General features: G+C 36.9%; 1 protein-coding gene across 10 annotated transcripts in view; it reads right to left on the minus strand.

Moving 5' to 3' along the window:
• The window catches only part of PHKB (phosphorylase kinase regulatory subunit beta), a 212,831-nt gene that overhangs the window by 43,484 nt on the left and 143,900 nt on the right, over window positions 1–25,447 (minus strand). For all 10 annotated transcript variants that reach the window (XM_072750287.1, XM_026014319.2, XM_072750291.1 and 7 more), the window contains 2 exons: window positions 3,293–3,348; window positions 2,696–2,789 (listed from right to left, as the gene is read on the minus strand). In XM_072750287.1, coding sequence (XP_072606388.1) covers window positions 2,696–2,789; window positions 3,293–3,348 — 150 coding nt within the window. The remainder of the gene's footprint in view (window positions 1–2,695; window positions 2,790–3,292; window positions 3,349–25,447) is intronic.

A 25,447-nucleotide genomic window follows, 5' to 3' on the forward strand; every position in this document is an offset into this window, starting at 1 on the left:
TGGGCTGAAGTAGGGTACAGCTCCTCAGAACAGAGAGATTAGTCATTGGCATAAAAATATATATTTTTATAAAAATATAAAAAGATTAAGTATAGTAAAGTATTAAAAGATGAGAGAATACTTTTACTTTTAAAAGGTGGGCTTATCACTGAGTAAATATATAGAACTGTAGAATCACTGTATTGTATACCTGAAAGTAATATAACACTGTATGTTAACTACACAAGAACTAAAAATTTTTTAAATATGGGTTTATAAGAAGCAATATACTAGGCAGTATATCTTAGAGGATGAATCCCAAACAGCAACTAGCTTGGAACACAGAGAATCTTCTATCTTATCTTAACACATGCTTAGAGAAGTTGGACTCTTGGCTCCAAATCTCATTTTACCCATACCACATACTCAAACTCTAAACCATTTGTTTACACCATCTTTAAAACAACAAAACATAAAATAAGTCAGGTCCTGTTAGAAATCTTCCCCTCACTCTTTCAATTTATTTATTTATTTGGGGGGGAGCGGGGGGATAGAGAGTGGTGCATTTGTATCATTCTGTGCAGGGCAGAGGGGGGAGGGAGGAAAAGAGGGAGGAGGAGGGAGAGGGATAGAGGGAGAGAAAAAGGGAGGAGAAGAAAGAGGAGGAGGAGGAGGAGGAGGAGAAGGAGGAATCTTAAGCAGGCATCCAGTGCAGAGCCTGATGCAAGACATGATCTCAAGAATTGGATGCTTAACCAACTGAGCCACCCAGGTACCCAAGTCTTCACCTTACTCTTAAAGGAATGCTTCCTACCACCTCCATAGCACCTTGTATAAACATCTATTATAGCACTAATCAAGGTGGATTGTAATTAAATATTTTTCCTGTCATACCAGTAGACTCAGAATTCACTGAGAACACGGACAGAGCACAGAGCCATTTTATCTGAGTGCCCCACACAAAATTCTGCACATAGCAGGTATTCACTAATGAATGAATGAATGAAATGTCACATTTAAGTCATCTGGAGCCATGCTGGTCTTTTAAATCTTGACTGCATGTTATCTGGTGGAGTACAGATTTACCTAACATAAAAAAAAAGTTGCAATATAAATTAGGCCTGAAAAAAACAGAGTCAGGTTTATTTGCACTGAACACATGTTTATCAAAGAATAATAATCTTTGTTACTATTCTCTGGAGCTTTCAGTGAAGGACCATAAAAAGTGTACCAGCAAAAATAGCCAGTAATAATAAATGCAGTGTTAGAGCCTTAGATTTTCTTCACTCTCATGCTGCCTCCTCTCCTTGCCTTGTGAATCCTCAGTTTCCTCTCCTCTTCTGCCACAAAACCCATTTACATCTTCGTGTGATTTCAAAATGTTACCTACTCTAGGGATCCTTATATTTTTAGCCTTATCTCTAAGCAGAGGGGAAGAGAGCTCTAAATTTGATAGAGGGAGTTTAAAAGCTCTCAAAGAGCTGGTACTCTGGGTGATCTGACACCCAGATCTGGGTTCGTCGCCAATGGAGAGAGTCTAGGCCAATGAGCAGTGACACTTTGAAGCCCTGCTTTCTCCCATGAATGTGCACCTCATGTCTCTAAGCTTTTTTTTTTTTAATTTTATTTATTTATTCATGAGAGACAGAGAGAGAGAGAGAGAGAGAGAGAAAGAGGGAGAGAGGGAGAGAGGGAGAGAGAGAGCGAGAGAGCGAGAGAGAGAGAGAGAGAGAGAGAGAACGAGAACAGAGACACAGGCAGAGGGAGAAGCAGGTTCCATGCTGGGAGCCCAACGTGGGACTTGATCCTGGATCCCCAGGATCAGGCTCTGGGCTGAAGGTGACACTAATCCGCTGACCAACCTGGGCTGCCCCTGTCTCTAAGCTTTTATTCCTTCTTATAGCATCAAGGCTTTGATCACAAACATTTTTATCAGCTGAATTGAGCTAATCTTGATCATTTGATAGAGAAAACATTTATATCAAACACTTCAGAGTTTGTTCCTGTATTATTTTTTATCAATTACTAAGTCGAAGTGGTGGTTATTAAATAACTAGTGGAACTAGTTATTTATAGTCTATAGTGGAAGTCCACAATTTCCTGTCCCTAATGGGCAGGAATATTCCTAAACAGGCATTTCTGAATCCATCTGCAGAGTAGTACAGGCAAAAGGCCTCAAAAGTCACCTTTTAATCCAATTCAAAGAAGTATGTAACTTCATCAAAGATAAACTCAGATGTTACTTTATAATTACTTTGACACCTAGCAAACCAAAGGGTGGGAATTACTTCAGACTCCAAATAGTAAGGCAAAAGAAAAAGAGAAGTAGTTATTACCAATAAATATTTAGATGAGAAGGTTTCCTTAATAGGTAATGTAAGGGAAAATTATCAAATCCAATGTAAAGGTTAATTTTATACACAAGGTACTAAAATTAAGGTTAATTTGTTATTTAAGTGCTCAGTCTAGGTGAATAATAGACTTTAGAAGTAAGAATCAATAAGACCCATGAATATAATGTATACACACACAATGCAGGGTTTTTTTTAGTAACACTGCCTGATAAGGCAGGTTTTTCAACTTAATTAGAATGACTTTTGGATTAATGACCTATCTCAGAATCGGATTTTAACTGTGCTACCTGACTGTAAATTAAGCTAATCATCATGCTCTAGCACCTTCATAAAGTTGACAATAAAGAAGCAGAATCACTTACTTTCACCAGCTCCTGCTGAGCCCAAATCTGAATGGGTTCTACCTGTTGAGGAGTTTGAGTCTGAATACCATACGTGTTGAGGAAAACCTGAAGGCTAAAGAACACAGGGAAAAAGCAAGAGACATTTTTAGGCAATGCATGTAGAGTGTGGAGAATGGTGGAGAAGGAGGGGAGGGAGCTAGCTTGCTGATCGTTTTAATTTATTAACATGAGCAATATACCATCTGCATTGGGATCCAGAGCCTTCTTGAGTTCTTCACAAGGCATCAGGTGGGAGCTCTGGGGGCTGGCAGATAGAATAAGCACTGTTTTGGGGAATTCCTAGTATCTGTTGCACTAACTTCTCAAAAATACAGCCCAGGCAACACTGGCTTAGGTCATAGGATTGAATATTCACACCAATTAAAACAAAATTATTTTCAGATATGAAAGAGTTGTTCTGGCACTTAAAGTAACATTCAACATTCAACATCCTTGAAACTCTGTTAAGGAGTCTGTGAAATTCATCTCTGCCACTATACTCAATATTGCAACATAAAGCAGTAGACCCTCCACCCTTCCTCCCAAAGGAACACACTATCCATCTGGATCTCATACCGTTGGCTTTCTGCTACAAGTGCTACGTGAACTACGAGATCATTTTCCAGTGGACCCTGTAAGATAAAATGGGGGGAGGGGGAGGGAACATTTAAAAAGATCTGGTCATCATCAGCTACAATGAGAATCAAGGATGATATTAACCATCTCTAAGCAGTTCATTAAAATGATGGACATCTACTGGCTCCATGCAGTCACCTCTCTTTCCTTGCTCTCCACTGCCTACTAATCAATTTGATAGTGTAGACAGAGTAATGGAATACCAAGGAACAGAAAGCCATAAATCTCACCCCTACCAGAGGGGCTACCCTGTTAGGCCTATTTTGAATGATTTGGGGACTGAGAGTAATTTTCCATCATTTAACTCTGAAGGAAGAGAAGGAACTAAAAAACTCAACTTATATATTCTCTGTAAAAAAAATGATTGTGAGTGAAAATTATTTTTTTTGACAACCACGTATTAGGCTATTCCCTTCCTTGCTAGCCAATTTTCCTTTGGCACCATATACATCAAAATAGCTTTATTCTAATATATAGTTCCTATAGTAGAGAATGAACTACCCAGCTGACTATGTAATTAACACTGTATTCATGAAATACAAGTTGTTGGGCTTAACAGTGCTAATCAAAGATACTGTTGGATATTTGCTATTCTTTTTGTGTGTGTGTGGAAAAGATTCACTATAGCATATATTATACATTGTTAAAATGGATCCAATTTTGAGCCGGTATTAATTAGCAGAGAACATTAAGAAGCATCAATAAATTACAGTACTAGGAAGCTCTGAAAAATACTGATCAAATATAATTTCTTTATAGTAATGAATACAACATTCCCAATAGTATGCTATAAAATGTCTGATTTACCATCAGTCAGTTCCCCTCTATGGTATTCAATATGTCACTAGAATTTATGTATGATGGAAAGCAAGAAACACCAGAATACATGTAATCAGCAGTAAATATCATACAATCAAAAGGATGGTTCCCAGAATTATCATGAAAATGCCATTTCAGGCAGACTTCCATGTGATTTAAATGAATACATAAGAGAAAATCTGATATAACAACCCAACAAAAATAAATACACATTAAAAATACCATAAATTCTATTTTTATTTGATAAAGACCTTAAAAGTTAATGTTACTCAGAAGGGTGAGAAAAGATTAATTATTCAGAGTCTCATCAAGATTTCTAACACCAAATGAACAGATTAAGGCTATTTCTGTCAGATGAAGTCTAGTATTTACTTCATCAAAAGAAGTAACCTTAGAGTGGGCAAGTTATCCACTATCCACAATCTTCAGGATAATTAGCAATTCTTAAGTAAAAAGCAAGTGAATATATATACAAGAACAAAGATGATAATTTCAATGACAATAAGGCAGCTTACAGATCCTAGGTGGCAAAGTGGTATCTTCTTTTTGAATCATAGACCTGTTTAAGATAATGCTGTTTCCATTTGTATGACAGAATACTCAGATCTAAGATGCCCACAACACATGTTGAATCATAAGTATTTGGTTAGGGGACTATTAGATGGCTGAAGAATTCTTTGATTGTAAAAACTCAGAATTTCAGAAAGTTCCAATTCACAAACCTTCATGATGGTCATAGGCCCTCACCACAGCCCAAGTGGGACCCTGCACTCTATTTCTACCCCAGAAAGAATTCGGTAGGCGTAAGTCTCACCCTTTCTCTGTCAAAGTTGGAACCATCTTTTCTCTATTTTCAGAATTTTCTTCAAAGCACCAACATTTTGTCTTTGAAATCTCTCTGAAAACTTCCTAATAGTAATTAATGTCTTCTATTTTTGAATTGTATTGCCCTTAATATTACTGTAATATTTTCTTTTAGGTTCATAAACTATGCACTCATGTATGTATGCATATACATACTCAAGGCCTGTATGGTACTGGTGCTCTCCATTTCACATGTATTTATGTACTCATTCATTTGACCAACAGTTATGACATTCTAATACATAAGCCCCATGGTAGACCCTGGCGTTACAAGATAAATACAACCTAGTGTCCCTTTGTGAGGAGCTTAGAGTGTCCTGGGAAAGATGGATAGCAGATAAGCTTTCAAATATGTTTGGAATGTTTTTCCTTTCCAATTGTATTGTGAATGCCTTCTTGTTATGCAGGTTTCAACCTTATCCTGTTCCTCAAAAAGGTCTTCTCTCTCTACCACAGCCAGCCCCTCTCTATCATTTTACCTTATTTTGTCTACTTCATAGTACTTACCAGCTCCAGAAATTATATTGCATTATTATGTAAGTGTTCAATGTTATTCATTCCTACTAGAAAGTAATTCCCTGAAGACAGGAACCTTGATCTATCTTGGTTATTGCTATGTCCCCATTGCCTAGAAGAGTACCTGAGCATATAGCTGGTGTCTACTGTTTGATGAATGACCGACCACTCAAGCAAGCTTCTCAATTTTGTGTTTATCTGTAAAATGGGAACGATGATATCTAGGCTGCCTACCACACAAGGGGAGAATCAAACAAAAGAGGGCATGTAATATATTCACAAACTGATCTGTTAAAACACATGATATGTACCGTATTTGTTCTGTATTCTCTATGTCAGTTTACCTTGCTGACATTGGTAAACTGAAATAATTAATAGGATTATGAGGATAATACAGAGTACATATAAGCATTTAAATAAATGTCTGACAGTGTCTGACATATCGTCTTAAGCATTCAAAAAACAGTAGCTTTCTTATCAACTCCAGAAATGCAATCACAATTCCAAATTATTGTAATATGCTTCCTTAATATTTTGCTTCATACTTGGCTCTGCCCATCTTCTGTATTTTATTGTCAGGTTAATTTTCTTATGTCAGTGATTTATATAAAAGAAGTGGTCAAAAAAATACTTCTTGAATGAAGAAAAGGGAGGAAAGATAGGTGAGTAAACATATATTTATGTAATGTTTAGAATATCACTTCTATACTCTAAAAGTAGTGCTTCTAAATAAAGGTCCAACTTCCAGAAGATCTTTACGATGCCACTGCTACCTATGGTTCCCTGTTTACCTCCCATCTGTTTGCCTAAGAGTACTCCACTAAAAACAGTTCATTCTTGTCCATCTCAAGTTTCTGCCTACTGTCCTTCTACATTTGAACTGCTCCTTTGTTCCTATTTATCCAGATCCTGACCCACTCTTTCAATACAGTCTCCTCCATAAACTCCGCAAACATCAGGGTGTCCAGATACCTTCTGTAACCTATCAGCAAGAGCAGGTAATGTTTGTATGAGTCACTTGACAATACTCTTATTGTCTCATTGAAAGGCTTTTTGTATGCTTATGAGTAGTCTATATAAGAACAGAGAGAATCCCTTGAGGGGCTCCCCATGCTCACTTTTTTATCTAGTTTGTATACAGCACCTTATATTAAAAGAAAGACGGTTCATTTGGTGGTCTGTATGACGAATTTTTTTTAAAGTATTGCTGTTTATATTTATTAACAATACACAAATCATCTCTTGAATATACACGAGTATTTGCAAATATAAATAGGATATTTTCAACAAAGGGAAATAATTATACCTTGTAGCACACATATTTATATAAACTATCAAGGAATGTACACAGGTCATTTTAATCACATGACTGAGGACCAATAACCTGTGGTTAGAAATATTCTTATTTAAAACTTTCATTTTCACAAATGAATCAAGACGTTTAAAAAATGTTTTTACTGTGATAAAAATCCCAAAACACAAAATTTAGCATCTTAGCCATGCTTAAGTGTACAGCAGAAAAAGAATTTTTATAGTATAATTGCCCATAAGATAGGTACTACCTGTATTAACTGTGTAACTCTTTCTAAAAATTTTAAACTATGATAATTAAAACACTGCATGTACATCTGTCTAGAGTCTAGTTTTTAAATTACCCAAATCAGGTCAAAGCAGCAAAGCTAGGAAATTTGCAGCTGGGAGCTATAAATAAAACAGTGTAATACAACTTTCAAAGGGTATACAGAGAAACTTTAATGTGAATATGCTCTAATGGTTTCCTTCTCCTTGTTCTTTTTTTCAATTTAATTTTTTTCAATAGATAATTAATTCATATGGTTCAAAATTTCAAAATTATTAAAGTTTTCAGTGAAGTGTCTCTCCTTACCTGTGGTCCCTATTACATAGTTCCCCACTGTCTACCAACCAGGTAATTGCTGGGATTATTTATACCCATTTCCAGAATTTCCTTTTACTAGAAAAGCAAACAAGAATTTACATTCTTATTTTCTCACAGTTTTAGATAAAAGGCAGCATACTATCAGCTACTTTTTCCACTAATTATATATGATGCTTTTCATATATTTGCATATAGAACACATCCTCATTTTTGTTATAACTGCTTAGTATTCCCTTTTATGCATATACCTTCTTAATGTTATCTTTACACATCTTTTATCATTTAAAGCTAGTCAACCTTTTGCATCAAATCCCTGGAAAGGGTTATAGTTACACAGTGGAATCAGTAAACATCAGGTTTTAATTTTGTTTATAAGAGTGGAACAGGCACTAAACCTAAATCATTCTGAGGCATTTCTATCATTGGATTATTTGGGTCACTAGAAGACTGTTACTAGAAAAGATCAATAGGACTGGATTTTGGGAGGGAGCAGTAAGAAGAGTTTGAATATTTTCTAGAAGAAGGCACATTTATAGGAATACCTCATTTTACCTCACTTCACTTTACTGCATTTTGCAGATAATTAAGCTTTTTACAAACTGAAGGTTTGTGGCAACCCTACATCAAACAAGTCTATCAGCACTATTATTTCAACAGTATTTGCTTACTTCATGTCTCTGTGTCACATTTTGGTAATTCTCACAATATTTTAAACTTTTTCATTATTATTATAGCTGTTATGGTGATCTGTGATCAATGATCTTTGATTTTATGATTGTGATTGTCTTAGGGTGCCACAAACAGTGTCCATAAAAGACAGCAAACTTAACTGATAAATGCTGTGTGTGTTCTCATTGTTCCACTTGACCAGCCCATCTCTTTCCCTCTCCTCAGGCTTCCTATTTCCTAAGACACAACAATGTTGAAATTAAGCCTATTAATAACCCTACAATGGCCTCTAAGTGTGCAAGTGAAAAGAAGTCTCATGTTTCTCATTTTATACCAAAAGTTAGAAATGATTTAAGTTTTGTGAGGAAGGCTTATCAAAAACTGAGAGAGGTTGAGAGCTGGGCCTCTTGCACCAGTTAGTCAAGTTGTGAAAGCAAAGGAAAAGTTCTTGAAGGAAATAAAAGTGCTATGCCAGTGAACAAAAAAATGACCTGAAAGGGAAACAGCCTTATTGCTGATAATGAAAAAAGATTTAGTGGTCCGTATACACCAAACCAGTCACAACATTCATTAAGCCAAAACTTAACAGAGCAAGGCCCTAACTCTCGTCAATTCTATGAAGGGACAGAGAGATGAGGAAGCTGCAGAAGAAAAGTCTGAAGGTACCAGAGGCTGGTTCATAGGTTTAAGGGAAGAAGCCATCTTTAATATATCAAAGTGCAAAGTGAACAGCAAGTGATGTAAAAGCTGTAACTAGTTTTCTAGAAGACCTAGCTAAGATAATTAATAAAGGTGACTACAACAACAACAACAAAAAAAAAACAGATTTTCAATGTAGATGAAACAGCCTTCTATTGGAAGATAATGCCATCTAGGACTTTCAAAGCTAAAAAGTCAATGCCTGGCTTCAAAGATCAAAGGATCTGTCAGAGGCTAATATAGCTGGTGACTTTAAATTGAAGCCTATGTTCATCTACCATTCTGAAAAATCTTAGGGTCCTTAAGAATTATGCTAAATCTACTTTACTTGTGCTCTATAAATGGAACAACAAAAGCTGGATAACAGCCCATCTGTTTACAACATACTTTACTGAATATTTTAAGCCCACTGTTGAGATCTACTGTACAGAAAAAAGGATTCCTTTCAAAATATAACTGCTCACTGACTGTGCACCTGGTCATCCAAGATCTCTGATGGAGATATACAATGAGATTAATATGTTCATACCTGCTAACACAATATCCATTCTGCAGCCCATGGATCAAAGAGTAATTTTGACTTTCAAGTCTTACTATTTAAGGCAGCCCTGGTGGCCTAGCGGTTTAGTGCTGCCTTCAGCCCAGGGCGTGATCCTGGAGTCCTGGGATCGAGTCCCACATCGGGCTCCCTGCGTGACCGAGTCCCACGTCGGGCCTGCTTCTCCCTCTGCCTGTGTCTCTGCCTCTCTCTCTCTCTCTCTCTCTCTCTGTGTCTCTCATGAATAAATAAATAAAATTTTTTTTAAAAAAGTCTTCCTATTTAAAAAAAATACACTTCTTAAGGCTATATATGTCATAGATAGTGATTCCTCTGATGGGTCTGTGCAAAGTAAATTGAAAACCTTCTGGAAAAAATTCACTATTCTAGATGCCATCAAGAACATTTGTGATTCATGGGAAGAGGTCAAAATATCAACATTAACAGGAGTTTGGAAAAAGCTGATTCCAATCTTCACAGATAACTTGGAGGGTTCAAGACTTCAGTGGAGGAAGTATCTGCAGATGCGGTAAAACAGCAAAGAGAACTAGAACTAGAAGTGGAGTCTAGAGATGTGACTGAATTGCTGTAATTTCATGACAAAACTTTAACGGATGAGGGCTTGCTTCTTATGGATGAACAAAAAATGTGGCTTTTTGAGATGAAATCTACTCTTGGTTAAGATGTTGTGAAGATTATTGAAATGACAACAAGAAATTTAAAATATTACATAAACTTAACTGATAAAGCACCAGCAGGGTTTGAGAGGACTGATCCTAATTCTGAAGGAAGTTCTAATTGGTAAAATGTCACCAAACAGCATCATATGTTATAGAGAAATCATTTATGAAAAGAGTCAATCAATGTGGCAAGCTTCATTTTTGTCTTAGTTTAAGAAATTGCCACAGTCACCCCAACCTTCAGCAACCACCATCCTGACCAGATAGCAGTCATCAAGATAAAGGCAAGACCATCTTTCAGCAAAAAGAATATGATTCGGGGCAGCTCGGGTGGCTCAGCGGTTTAGCGCTGCCTTCGGCCCAGGGCCTGATCCTGGAGACCCGGGATCAAGTCTCACGTCGGGCTCCCCCACAGGGAGCCTGCTTCTCCCTCTGCCTGTGTCTCTCATGAATGAATGGATAAAATCTTAAAAAAAAAAAAAAAAAAAAGAATATGACTCGCTTAAAATTCAGATACTGGTTATCTTTTTTTTTTTTAGCAATAAAGTATTTTTTAATTAAGGTATGTTCATTGTTGCTTTAGACAGAATGCTATATTACACAACTGATAGACTATAGCATAGTATAAACATAACTTTTATATGCAGTGGGAAACCAAAACCTCATTTGACCTGCTTTATTGAGATACTTGGTTTATTGCAACGGTCTGAAGCCAAACCCATAATATCTACAAGGTATGACTACACAACTTATTCATGGAAACAACAGAGAGTTTATTAGTAAGATTTACATTATCATTTTATTGATTATATTTGTTTTGCAGCCTAGTTTAGAATGTCAAAAAATTAATATATCTTGATAGTCTGCTGTCAAGATGTATTATTTAAGCTCTATGTTATACAGTGTCACTAGAATTACCATATTTAAAGATCAGGAAACCAATATGGAGAAAGATGAAATAATTTGTCAAAGGTCATACATCTAGCCAGTGATAGAGCTTAAACCTGAATGTAGGTATGTCTAAGTCCAAAGTCACAAAGTCAATATGGAGCATGTCATAGGATGTATTTCACAGATTATATGCTGACTGCTCTTGTGGTTTCTATTAGTCAGGGTTCTGCAGAGAAGCAGAATTGATGGGATGCGTGTGCATGTGCGCGAATGTGTTTTGTGTATGTGTGTGTATGTGAGAATAAAGGGCAGAAAAAGATTTATTATAAAGAATTGGTTCAGGCAATTATGGTGTCTGGTAAGTTTCCAGATCCACAGGTTGAATCAGCAGGTGGAAGACCCAGGAGAATTGATGATATAGTTTATCTGAAAGCCAGGAAGCTCAATACCCAGTTCAAATCCAGAGGCAGGAAAAAAAGCTGATGTCCAGTTTGAAGGCCATTAGGCCAGGAAAATCCTCAATCCTCTTACTCAGGAAAGAGTCAACCTCTCTGTTCTACTCAGACTTTCATGGATGAAGCCCATCCACATTAGGAAAGGCAATCTGAGTTCCTCAATCTACTGATTTAAATGTTAGTCTTATTCCCAAATGCCCTTACCCTCAGACCCAGAATATCTGATCAAATATTTGGCACTGTGTGTCTCAGTCAAGTTGACATAGAAAATTAAAAATCACATGGTTGCAGTAACATATTACTATCATGGGGAGCAGAGCAGTGAGCAAAAGCCCTTGTGATCCACCAACAGTCCACTCTTCATCCACTTCAGATCAGGTTTTAAGAAAACTCAACCCTAAGGGTTGTCTACAAAATACCTATTTTCTATCTGCTTTTTGATAGAATGTAATTCTTTAGTTCTTGGCAATTAAATTTAAAAATTACCTCTTCTAATAAATAATGTACACAAGTATGTAGAGTTCATTATTCTTACTTTTGGAAAATTGTATTGAACCTTAGTCTATGTAGCTTTATTTTTAAAATGCCGTACGCTGCATAAAATCTATTGGGGCTGGCTTGAATGGGTGGGAAGAAGGAAATAAAAAAAGAAGCCAACAAATAAATGGGTCACACCTCATCCAAGGCTGGTCTCGCCTCAAGGGTAGTGCATTTGAAACATTCTATGCCTCTGCTTTTGGGGCCTTACAGAAACTCATTTATGCTCATTAGCCTTCATCAGTAGGTCCTGCCAACAGCCAGAATTTTTTCATTACACTCATTTTTCAGCAAAACCTCATTAGCTGAAGAAACCAAGCAGATGCTTTATACATCTCAATTCCAACTGGAGACACTGCACCCGCAGTATTTTTCCTGTAAGAGCCAAGTAACAGGATACAGCAGTTTGAACACAGGCTCGTCCTGACTGGAACACATTGGCATCTTGTTCTGACATTTCCAACCAAGCCAAAGCAGCAACATGGAGAAAATTAATAGGGAAGCAGAGAAAAGGTAAGGAGAAATACCTGAGGAATGACAACATCAAGCAGGTTAAAGAACTAAACTCATTCAAGAGTGGAGCCGGCCAGAGAGAAAATGGCCCTGTAGGATCCCTGTATTTATATGCCAAATTAATGATAATATAGCTTTCTACTTAAGAGCAAAACAAATGAATTTTAAAAAGTATTCCCAGACCTCAGACACATAGGTTCAAATACCGGAATGAATAAATCAGGCAATGTCTTGACAGCAGGCCTTTCAATGACTGCAATTATCTTGGAAGAGAATACTGATCATCACTTTGTCACAAGGAATTGATTTGTAAAACTGTTTTCACTCCTTTCTAAGCACTTGCTGTAACTAGATGTTTCTGTATTTTTATCTTAAAGAAATGACAGTGTTAAAGATCTTGCTACTTCTTGGCAACAACGCTAAAATGACGATATGGGCCCAGGTGGAGAAAGCCTGACTCATGGTGTTCATACAGCTTTAATCAAAACCAGAGGGAAGAACAAATTATGGGAAACTTATAGAAACACAACATCAGGAAAGACTGGCAAAATGAGGTGAGAAAGGGGAGGCAGAGGCAGAAAGAGGGAAGCATAGTTTCCAAAACTCTAATCATTTCTCTCTCAGGGATTTTGTCATTTCAAAGGGCTTCTGGACCTGGATTACCACCATTAAAGGCCTCTAAATGGTAGACAAAAGTAAACCACCTCTTTAGAATCATGGAAGAAAAAGAAGCAAACACAGCAAGCCAACTTTCTTTGGTTCTTCCCTTTTTACAGAATTTAAAAGGAAGGGGACATGTTCATAGGTGCTGAATATCTTGGAGGCCAAACTTAAATCTGAAAAGAGATCACTGGATATATATCAATGAGAAGATCATTAGTAACCTTTTCATGTGGTTTTAGTGGAGTGGTGGTAGAGGCAGCTGAACTATGTACAGTAAGCAGTGACTGGGATTTGAGGAAATGGGAGATAGTGGCAAGTACTCTTCCACAATGTCTGAAAGGGAAGGAGACAATGAAGTAATGAGAAGCCTTTAAGAGAGAGGCCCAGTTGAGTAAATATTTTTTTTGGAGGGAAGGGGTTTTAGGTCAGGAGATAATTAAACATGTTTATGGATTCAGGGAGAAGAAATAAGCAGAGAAAAAAAGATTGAAATCTACAAGAAAGAATGGATATCAATATAAAACATGTTAAAGGTTGAAGGGAAAAGTTGAGTTAATGGGGTTTTCCTTAGATTTCTGGGATTCAGAAGAAAAGACTAAATCATAATTAGAGGCAAGGATGTCAGCATGTACTAGAATCCATTAGTCTGGCCTTAATCTTTATGTTTATAGACCCTTCTGAGAACTTAAAACTCTATCTCCACTTTTAATAGTTTTGACCTAGTACAACAAGGAAGGCTCATGCTCTCCTACAGAGGATTATTCATTCTTCATTGCCACATTTAACTCATATTCTTGAGCTAACTTTATTAGCTTCTTTAGTCTCTAATTAATGATATGATTAGAAGAGTCATTATCAGTGTTCAATTATCTGACTATGCCATAGTGTCCCTCAAAATTCATCTTCATAAACCATCCGGCTCTCCTGACTGTAGGCTCCCACAATGGAAGACGTTTTAAATAAGATTGGTGAAAATAATAAGATGGTCACAAAAATAAATACAGAGAACAATAAAATATAAAGACTTTCTCATGAATGCACATGAGATTTATGAAAATTGATTAAATTATAAGGAAATTATATGCATGATAGGATATGGCCTCCTCTTCTGCCATTTCTTAGGCTTTATATTTCTTAGGCTTTATATTCTGAGATTTCTTTCTTTTTTTTTTTTTTATTCTGAGATTTCTAATGCAATATTATTCTTAAGAAGTATGGTATACAACAGGATAGTGCAATCTGATAAAAGGCAATTGACAATTAAGTTGTAACTATATCAAATCAAAACTATCAAGATATGGCTAATTTTTAAAGTGGAACTATATTCCAAATTTAAGAAAAGAACCTGTCCAGATTAAAACACTGGCTTGCATATGTATAGGGACAGTCTCAATCAGAGACATACACAGAGATAAAAGGAATTTAACACATCAAATACTCAAATTAAGTTTTTCTAAAATAATTATAATCTAAAAAATATATTCAAAAGGGTTCTTACTTAATGAGGCCAATGCTTCCTTTACATCCTTACCAATTCTCCACAAATTCAAATTTTATCTTCTGCAAAATAACCCAACAATAATATTTAATCAATACGAAATATAAAAGTTCACACAAGAAGTATTTTAATATATGATGATCAACAAGGTCAAACTCTCTGACTACTCAAAAAACAAAAATTAATGGGGGCAGCCCCAGTAGTGCAGTGGTTTAGTACCACCTGCAGCCCAGGGTGTGATCTTGGAGACCCAGGATGGAGTCCCACGTCGGGCTCCCTGTGTGGAGCCTACTTCTCCCTCTGCTTGTGTCTCTGCCTCTCTTTCTGTGTCTCTATGAATAAATAAAATCTTAAAAAAAAATAAATGAAAAATATTCCAACTTAGGAAAAAGCAAAGGAATGGCAGAAACTACATAGTGGTTTTACATTCCTACGGATAAGTAATTGGCTGATAAATGATTATATGTTGGCCTAGCCAAATGCGAGTTGTTGGTGTGGGAGATGCAATAATATAAGACATGCTGCTTCCAACTAATCTAGCTAAGTCATAATTAAGGAACAATGAGAATACAAAAAATGGCATTAGTAATAAAAGCCCCATTGACAATGATTCTTTGTTTGAACAAATTTCACTCAGGCTCCTGAAACTTCTCCTCAGCTCATCTGTGTGCTTCTTTGTAAAATTCAGTTTTAGCAAGAATCCTGCTAATGATATCTGATCATCCTGAGCTCAGGCACCTCATCTTCCTCCATTCTTCAGGTAACGATGTCTGATAACGCTGGCCTGCTTGTTAGGTTGGTTTAGCCAGAATCCTCCTTCCCTATGATGTTTCCTCTTAGTAATTTTCCATCATCCACTGACCCCTGCTCTGATCCTTAGCTATAAATTTCCACTTGCTCAAGCTGTATTTAGAATTGAGCCTAGTCTCTCTCTTATTGTAAAATCCCATTGCAACTGTCCCTATACCTACTGTGATGGTTCAGAATCAAGTCTGCTGTATCATCTTTAATAAGTGTCACTGAGGTTGATTGATTGATTGATTTTTGAGAGAGAACGGCAGAGGGAGAGGCAGAAAGAGAGGGAGAAGCAGAGTCCTCGCTGAGCAGGGAGTCCCACACTGGCTTGGGGCTTGATTCCAGGACCCTAGGATCATGACCTGAGCTGAAGGCAGACGCTTAACTGACTGAGCCACCCAAGTGCCCCTGAAGTAGTTTTATTTTTTAATATCATGCAGTAAATGTAAAATTTTCACCACACTGTACCCACCACGTATACTACCATATAACCATGTACACCGTCATGTAACCTTGGTGTACATGGCTCACTTGGCCACACTTCAGTACCTCTGGGTCCCAGCTTTGGATTTGTACCGATGTGACCTTAGATATGTCACTTCTCTTTGAATTGCTTCCTGCTCTATAAAATGAGGGAGTTAAAGAAGACACTGTTGATGACACTTCTAATACTATGCTCTTTATATTCTACCATGTATGTGAGGTACAGGCAATAAATACAAGTATAAATATAATATATGAAATCAAAGATTTTTGAACTTTATCAGTGAAACAAGAAGAAATCAACTCCTCTCTGTTACAGAGTTATGGGTAGTTTTATGGTTTATACAGACATATTTGATTAATAAATAAAACATTCCCAAATCTGGGCAAAGGTTTAAGATGATATATTTGGATCAAGCATGTCTTAGGGAAGGAAAATTTTTGCAAAGTGATTTTCATTTTTATGATTTTTATTTAAGTGTAAACTTAAATTGTTTTATAATCTCTTGCCTTATTTTCAGTAGCTAATGAACACTATGAAATATAAGATATTTCATGTAGTGACAGAAAAGCATTAAGTAGAGACCTTTTAATGAATAGCAATTTAGCCATACCAATTGTCTAAAAAATGCTATGATGCTGCATTAAACATCAAATCTTTTAAAAAAAAATTTTAATATTTGAGAGAGACAGAGTGAGCGAGAGAGAAACAGCAAACATGAGTAGGGGGAGAGGCAGAGGGAGAAGGAGAAGCAGACTACCTGCTGAACAGGGAGCCCAACTCAGAGACACAGAGCTCAATTCTAGGACCCTGAGATCATGACCTGAGCCAAAGGCAGATGCTTAAGGGACTGAGCCACTCAGGTGCCCCTAAACAACAAAACTTAATCAACTCTTACTGGAGAAACTTCTAGAATAGAAATGATTAGGTATTTGGTAAAGGACTTTGATATAGTCAAATGAAAAAACACTGTATAGACATCTAAAGATTTTACTTATTTATTCACAAGAGACACAGAGAGAGGCAGAGACAGGAGAAGTAGGCTCCATGCAAGGAGCCCGATATGGGACTCAATCTTGGGACTCTGGCATCATGCTCTGAGCCAAAGGCAGATGCTCAACCACTGAGCCACCCAGGTGTCCCATTTACAGAAATTTAAGATAATATTTTATTGAAGTAGTGTGAAAAATAACTGATAGTATAAATAAGTGTAACTGCAGAACTGAATATCAAACAAAGCTGCAAACACATAAGATAGCCTATGCATAGCAATAGCCAAACTGTTAAAAATATAATGCTTTCCTCCAGACTTTTCAATATTTTTCTCATTCTCACTAAAGATAAAGTAATATTACTTATAAAATAAACTATTTGGAATAAAATATAAATAGCAATAATACTTATTAAGCTCTTATAATGTGTCAGACACTGTGTCAGGAGCTTTACACACATCATTTCATCACATATGACCACCATGAGTTAGAAATGGTTATCAAAAGGGTGGGGCAAGATGGCAGAAGAGTAGAAGTCCTCAACTCACCTGGTCCCAGCAACTTACCTAGAAAACTTTCAAAACATCCTGAACACCAACGAAATAGACCTGAGATTTAAAGAGAGAATAGGTGGAATGCTACAGAGAGAAAAGTTTTGGCTTCTAGCAAGAATCATCTAGGGTGAAATTTACTAGGCCATGGTTGATATTCTTGACTCAACGGGCTCATACAGCCACTCTGCACTGAGCAAAATGACTAGACGGAAGAATTCACCACAAAAGAAAGAATCAGAAACAGTACTCTCTGCAACAGAGTTACAGAATATGGCTACAATTCCGATGTCAGAAAGCCAACTAGTGGCTCTGGAAAAAAAGCATAAAAAGGACTCTAGAGACTTTGTTACTGCAGAATTTAGATCTAATCAGGCCAAAATTAAAAATAAACGACATGCAATCCAAACTGGATGTCCTAACGGCTAGGGTTAATGAGGTGGAAGAAAGAGTGAGCGAAATAGAAGACAAGGTGATGGTAAGGAAGAAAGCTGAGGATAAAAGAGAAAAAACAAGAGACCATGAAGAAAGGCTAAGGGGAATAAATGATAGCCTGAGAAGGAAGAATCTATGTCTAATTGGGGTTCCAGAAGACACAGAGAAGGAGAGACGGCCAAAAATAGATTTGAACAAATCATAGCTGAGAACTTCCCTAATCTGAAGAGGGAAACAGGCATTCAGATCCAGGAGATAGAGAGGTCCCCCACCAAAATCAATAAAAACCATTCAACACTTCGACATTTAATAGTGAAACTTGCAAATTCCAAAGATAAATAGAAAAACCTTAAAGTAGCAAGAGACAAGAGATCCCTAACTTATATGGTGAGAAATATCAGATTAATAGCAGACCTCTCCACAGAGATCTGTCAAACCAGAAAGGGCTGGCATGATATATTCAGGTACTAAACGAGAAGAACATGCAGCCAAGAACACTTTATCCAGTAAAGCTGTCATTCAGAATAGAAGGAGAGATAAAGAGCTTCCAAGATGGGCAGAAACTGAAAGAATATGTGACCATAAAACCAGCTCTTAAAGAAATATTAAGGGGGATCCTGTAAAAGAAAGAGGAAGCCCAAAGAAATAATCCACAAGCACAGGGACTAAATAGGTATTACGATGACACTAAATTCATATCTTTCAATAGTTACTCTGAGCGTGAATGTGCTAAATGATCCCATCAAAAGATGCAGGGTTTCAGACTGGATAAAAAAGCAAGACCCATCTATTTGCTGTCTACAAGAGACTCATTTTAGACCTAAGGACACCTCCAGCCTGAAATGAAAGGTTGGAGTACCATTTACCATTCAAATGGTCCTCAAAACAAAGCTTAGGTAGCAATCCTCATATCAGATAAATTAAAGTTTATCCCAAAGACTTGGGAGATGAAGAGTGACACTATATCCTACTTAAAGGGTCTATCCAACAAGAAGACCTAACAATCATGAATATTTATGCCCCTAATGTAGGAGCTGCCAAGGATATCAATTAATAACCAAAGTAAAGACATATTTAGATAATAATACGCTAAAAGTAGGAGACTTCAACATGGCACTTTCTGCAAATGACAGATGTTCTAAGCACAACATCACCAAAGAAACAAGGGACTTAAATTATACACTAGACCAGATGGATTTCACAGATATATACAGAACTTTGCATCCAAAGGCAAGTGAATACACATCCTTCTCAAGTGCACATGGAACTTTCTCCAGAATAGACCACATACTGGGTCATAAATCAGTTCTCAACCGATAGCAAAGGATTGGGATTGTCCCTTGCATATTTTCAGACCACAATGCTTTGAAACTAGAGCTCAATCACAAGAAGAAACTTGGAAGAAACTCAAACACGTGGAGGTTAAAGACCATCCTGCTAAAAGATGACTGGGTCAACCAGGAAATTAGAGAAGAACTAAAGATTCATGGAAACTAATGAAAATGAAGATACAACTGTTCAAAATCTTTGGGATACAGCAAAAGCAGTCCTGAGAGGAAAATACATCGCAATATAAGCCTCCCTCAAAAAAATTGGAAAAAAACTCAAATACACAAGCTAACCTCACACCTAAAGGAACTGTAGAAAGAACAGCAAGTAAAACCTACAACCAGAAGAAGAGAGATAATAAAGATTCACGCAGAACTCAATGAAACAGAGACTAGAAGAACTGCAGAACAGATCAACAAAACCAGGAATTGGTTCTTTGAAAGAATGAATAAGATAGATAAACCATTAGCCAGACTTATTTTAAAAAGAAGAGAAAAAAGACTCAAAATCATGAGTGAAACAGGAGAGATCACAACCAATACCAAGGAAGCATAAACGATTTTAAAAACGTATTTATGAGCAGCTATATGCCAACAAATTAGGCAATCTAGAAGAAATGGATGCATTTCTGGAATACCACAAATTACCAAAACCAGAACAGGAATAGAAAACCTGAAAGGCCAATAACCAGGGAGGAAATTGAAGCAGTCATCAAAAAACTTTCAAGACACAAAAGTCCAGGGCCAGATGGCTTCCCAGGGAAATTCTATCAAACGTTTAAAGAAGAAATAATAACTATTCTTCTAAAAGCTGTTCTGAAGGATAGAAAGGGACAGAATACTCCAAACTTGTTTTATAAGGCCAGCATCATCTTGATTCCAAAACCAGACAAAAAAGGAGAATTATAGCCAATATTCCTGATGAACATGGATGCAAAAATTCTCAGCAAGACACTAGCCAACAGGATCCAACAGTACATTAAGAAGATTATTCACCATGACCAAGTGGAATTTATCCCCAGGATGCGAGGTTGGTTCAACATTCATAAAACAATCAATGTGATAGATCACATTAACAAGAGAAAAAACAAGAACCATTTGATCCTCTCAATAGATGCAGAGAAAGCATTTGACAAAATACAGATCCATTCCTGATCAAAACTCTTCAGAGTGTAGGGATAGAGGAAACATTCCTCAGCATCTTAAAAGCCATCTATGAAAAGGAGCAAATAACATTCTCAATGGAAAAAAAACTGAGAGCCTTTCCCCTAAGATCAGGAACACCACAGGGATGTCCACTCTCACCACTGCTATTCAATATAGTACTAGAAGTCCTAGCCTCAGCAATCAGGCAACAATAAGAAATAAAAGGCATTCAAATTGGCAAAGAAGAAGTCAAATTCTTCCTCTTCACAGATGACATGATACTGTATATAGAAAACCCAAAAGACTCCACCCCAAGATTGCCAGAACTCATACAGCAATTCAGCAGAGTGGCAGGATACAAAATCAATACCCAGAAATCAGTGGCATTTCTATACACTAACAATGAGACTGAATAAAGAGAGATTAAGGAGTCAATCCCATTTACAATTGTATCCAAAAAGCATAAGATACCTAGGAATAAGCCTAACTAAAGAGGTAAAGGATCTATACCCTAAAAACTACAGAACACTTCTGAAAGAAATTGAGGAAGAGGCAAAGAGATGGAAAAATCTTCCATGCTCATGGATTAAAATAATTAATATTGTGAAAATGTCTATGCTACCCATGGCAATTTATATATTCAATGCAATCCCTATCAAAATTCCATGGACTTTCTTCAGAGAGTTGGAACAAATCATCTTAAGATTTGTATGGAATCAGGAAAGACCCCAAATAGCCAGGGGAATATTGAAAAAGAAAACCAGAGCCAGTGGCATCACAATGCCAGATTTAAGTTGTACTACAAAGCTGTGATCATCAAGACAGTGTGGTACTGGCACAAAAATAAGACACACAGATCAATGGAACAAATAGAGAACCCAGAAATGGGCCCTCAACTCTATGGTCAACTAATATTCGACAAAGCAGGAAAGACTAACCACTGGAAAAAAGATAGTCTCTTCAATAAATGGTGCTGGGAAAATTGGACAGCCACGTGCAGAAGAATGAAACTAGACCATTCTCTTACACCATACACAAAGATAAACTCAAAATGGATGAAAGATCTGTGAGACAAGAATCCATCAAAATCCTAGAGGAGAACACAGGCTACACCCTTTTTGAACTTGGCCACAGCAACTTCTTGTAAGATATATCTATGAAGGCAAGGGAAACAAAAAATGAACTATTAGGACTTAAGATAAAAAGCTTCTGCACAGCAAAAGAAACAGTCAACAAAACTAAAAGACAACCTACAGAATGGGAGAAGACTTTTGCAAATGATATATCAGATAAAGGGTAGTATCCAAGATCTATAAAGAACTTATTAAACTCAACACCCAAGAAATAAACAATCCAATCATGAAATGGGCAAAAGACATGAACAGAAATTTCTCCAAAGAAGACATACACGTGGCCAACAAGCACATGAGAAAATGCTTCGCATCACTGGCCATCAGGGAAATTCAAATCAAAACCACAATGAGATAGCACCTCACACCAGTGAGAATGGTGAAAATTAAGACAGGAAACAACAAATGTTGGAGAAGATGTGGAGAAAGGGGAACCCTCTTGCACTGTTGGTGGGAATGAGAACTGGTACAGCCACTCTGGAAAACTGTGCGGAGGTTCCTCAAAGTGCTAAAAATAGAGCTACCCTATGACCCAGAAATTGCACTGCCGGGGATTTACCCCAACGATACGGATGCAGTGGGATGCCAGGACATCTGCACCCCAATGTTTATAGCAGCAATGTCCACAACAGCCAAACTGTGGAAGGAGCCTCGGTGTCCATCAAAGGATGAATGGATAACAAAGATGTGGTGTATATATACAATGGAATATTACTCAGCCATCAGAAAAGATGAATACCCACCTTTTGCTTCGACATAGATGGAACTGAAGGGTATTATATGCTGAGTGAAGTAGGTCAATTGGAGAAGCACAATCATTACATGGTTTCACTCATACGGAGAATATAAGAATTAGGGATTATAGGGGAAAGGAGGGAAAACAAGTGGGAAAAAATAGAGAGGGTAACAGAACATCAGATACTCCTAATCTGGGAATAGAACAAGCAGTGGTGGAAAGGGACGTGGGCGGGGGGATATGGTGACTGGGTGACGGGCACCAAGGAGGGTACTTGACAGGATGAGCACTGGATGTTATATGTTGGCAAATCAAACTTCAATAAATAAAAATATATTATAAATAAAAAGAAATGGTTATCACCATTAAATAGATGGGAAAAGTGAGTCTAGAGAGATTAATTAAACTCTCCAAGGTCACAGTTTTTTTTTCCTTAAAGATTTTATTTACCTATTCATGAGGGACACAGAGAGAGAGAGAGAGAGGGGCAGAGACATGGGCAGAGGGAGGAGCAGGTTCCGTGCAGGGAACCTGATGCAGGACTCGATCCTGGAACTCTGTGATCATGCCCTGTGCCAACGGCAAACCCTCAACCACTGAGCCACCCACGCATTCCAAGATCACACAGTTAATCAGTAGATGAGACTGGTTATACAGTTGGGCCTGTATGATGCAAAGCCAGTATACTATGTCATCTTAAAAATATAAATTTATCACACACATATGTGATATTCTTTAATCTTTTGGAAAATACTTTGTGCAAAATTTTATGCACCTGCATTTTTAGAAAACAAATATGAGCCCCCTCTTTTCTTCATTAATTTGAAAAATGAGAGACCAACAAGTGTACATGTTTGTGACTGAGTTCTGTATAAATATGTACATGATTTAGTAAATAAGTACTGATTTTCATCCTAAATTTAGAACTTCTGCAGCTTGGAAAATAAGCTCTTATTATGACTAAAAAGCATTCCTTTCATATTAGCCTTTTCTCCAAAGACTGTCAAAGTAGATCAATCCATTTTAATTGGCATATTAAATGTGCTAGTCTACTTCTCAGATTCAAAGCTTGGGTGTCACTGAAAATGATGAATGTGAAACTGAATTCTCTCAAGGGTGCTTCAACACACATGATCTGCTCTATCATGATAATTATGCCATAAATGTAAAATACTGCTTCAAGCAGCTGACCAAAAATACTCATATTTTATTCACTGTATGATGACAAAAATACCTGGAACTCTCCAAGGACCTCATGAGGGAACATCACTCCTTGGGGAGACAGGGGCTCCTAAAGCGCAGTCCTCTAGTTTAGAAGAATCAGCTCCTTGTAATATGGCTCATTAAATAAGAGGGGGTTAGAATAGGACTAAAGGGTACAGTTTTTCTTCAAAAATCAGTAGACATTTAAAAGCTGTTAATAGATTCAAAATAATTTAAAAAGAGACGAATAGGAAAGTAAAAAGTAAGTTCATAAATTTATTTGTTGTTTTGAAAAAATAGGATTTTCTTTTTCTCAGAGTAAAATGCCAGGAATATAAGTAAGCCAAGGGGGTTGGACCAGAGCAGGGGCATAAATTGAGACCTGCAGTAGATTCATTAAAATAATACTAGATCATAATGTTCCTGTACACCTTTATGATGGATCAAAAGCCTTGCTTTTTTTACTTGGATCTATTTTTCTTTTACATTTCACCATAACTAAAAGAAGTCTTCATCTTGTTGATGAAATATTACATTTCATGTCTATTAATGGAACTTTTAATTTTAATAAGTTCAGTGGGTTAATTAGAATGATGATTTTTTTTAACCTTTCAATTTAATATTTTTCAGTTCTGGATACTTTTGATCAAGGCATTTAATTTTCATTGCCCGCGGTATAAATATTAGCTGATAGGAAACTCTCATTTCCCTTTAAGACTACAGATAGTATTACCTGAACAGAACCTCTGTGTAGCTGTGGCATATGCAGGTTAGGTTTTCAGGAGCATTTTTGATGCTTTGACTATTTTATTCTGCTTTATTATGATAATCACAAGAACTTCTGTTGAGTATTCAAATTTATTCCTATGCTTGTAGATAAATTTGGCTTTTTGGTCCCACACAAACACTTTCTTTCCTTGCTAAGCTAATGAAGTGGAGTTTTTTTTTTTTTTTAATCCTTTAAGTAGAAATTATGTTTTGAACTGACTAAACTATTTGGGAGCATTAGAATGAATTGAACTGAATAAAATTGAGCCTCATGCAAAATTTCTTTAAATCACCTAAGATTAATAAACCTTTAAAAACTGTGAACAGATTTGAAACAGGAATAGAAAGGGAAGCAGGTATATAAGTCCATATTGTAGGAGTACAAATGTACTAAATTAAGAGAGGCTTATAACCTTTCTTCGATTGGAGCAAACTCAGTTCCTGAACAGATGGTCTTGTACCATTTAATCACTCTTTAACTCCCTACAATCTGGCTTCTGGGCACACTATCCACTGAAAGCACTCGAAGGTTACCAATAACCTAGGATCATGGAAGCCAGCAACAGAACTGCTAGACGGAGATTTACAAATCAAACCCAGCCAAATAATTTTATAGATTAGAGAACTTTACCCCAGACATATTAGGAGACCTTCCCCAGATTACACTTCAGGTGAACCATGCAAGGTCTGAAGACTCACACCTGAATTTCTGCCAGTGCTGTGCTGTTCCTCCCAGCCAACTAGGTAGGTTTGCCTTCTTGAACCACTGTCTCAAAGTCAATCTCCTCCACATTTTCTTACCCACTGACATTGTTTTACCTTCTTGCTAGATTCCTTTGTTCTGCCCTTCTTTTGAATATCCCTTTCTCCAACATCTGCTACTCCCCATATTCTGTTAAAGAACTAAGCCTCAGGCCTGGCCTTCCAAGAATTGTCTGCTCTCACAGTTTCAGTTTCATGTTCTTGTTCAACCTTGTCCCTTTTCTTTTAATTAACTATTGGGCACCTCAATTAACTATCATGTCTGTATTGGAACTATGAAAATGCAAATAAAAGCGCTAACATTTGTTGACTGTTTAACTAAAAACCAGGAACTGTTCTGAGCTCTTTACCTGTATTAACTCTTTTAATGCTTAAAATAACTTTATGGGATACTTTTCTGATTTTATATGTAAAGAATATAAGGTACACAGAGGCTAATCAACTTGTCCAAGCTTGGATTCAAACACATATATTGTGTTTCCAGAAGCTGTGCTCTTAACTATTTTGTTAGGCAGAGTGTCCGGCA

Source organism: Vulpes vulpes, chromosome 2 (assembly GCF_048418805.1).
Source record: "Vulpes vulpes isolate BD-2025 chromosome 2, VulVul3, whole genome shotgun sequence".
Lineage (NCBI taxonomy): Eukaryota > Metazoa > Chordata > Mammalia > Carnivora > Canidae > Vulpes > Vulpes vulpes.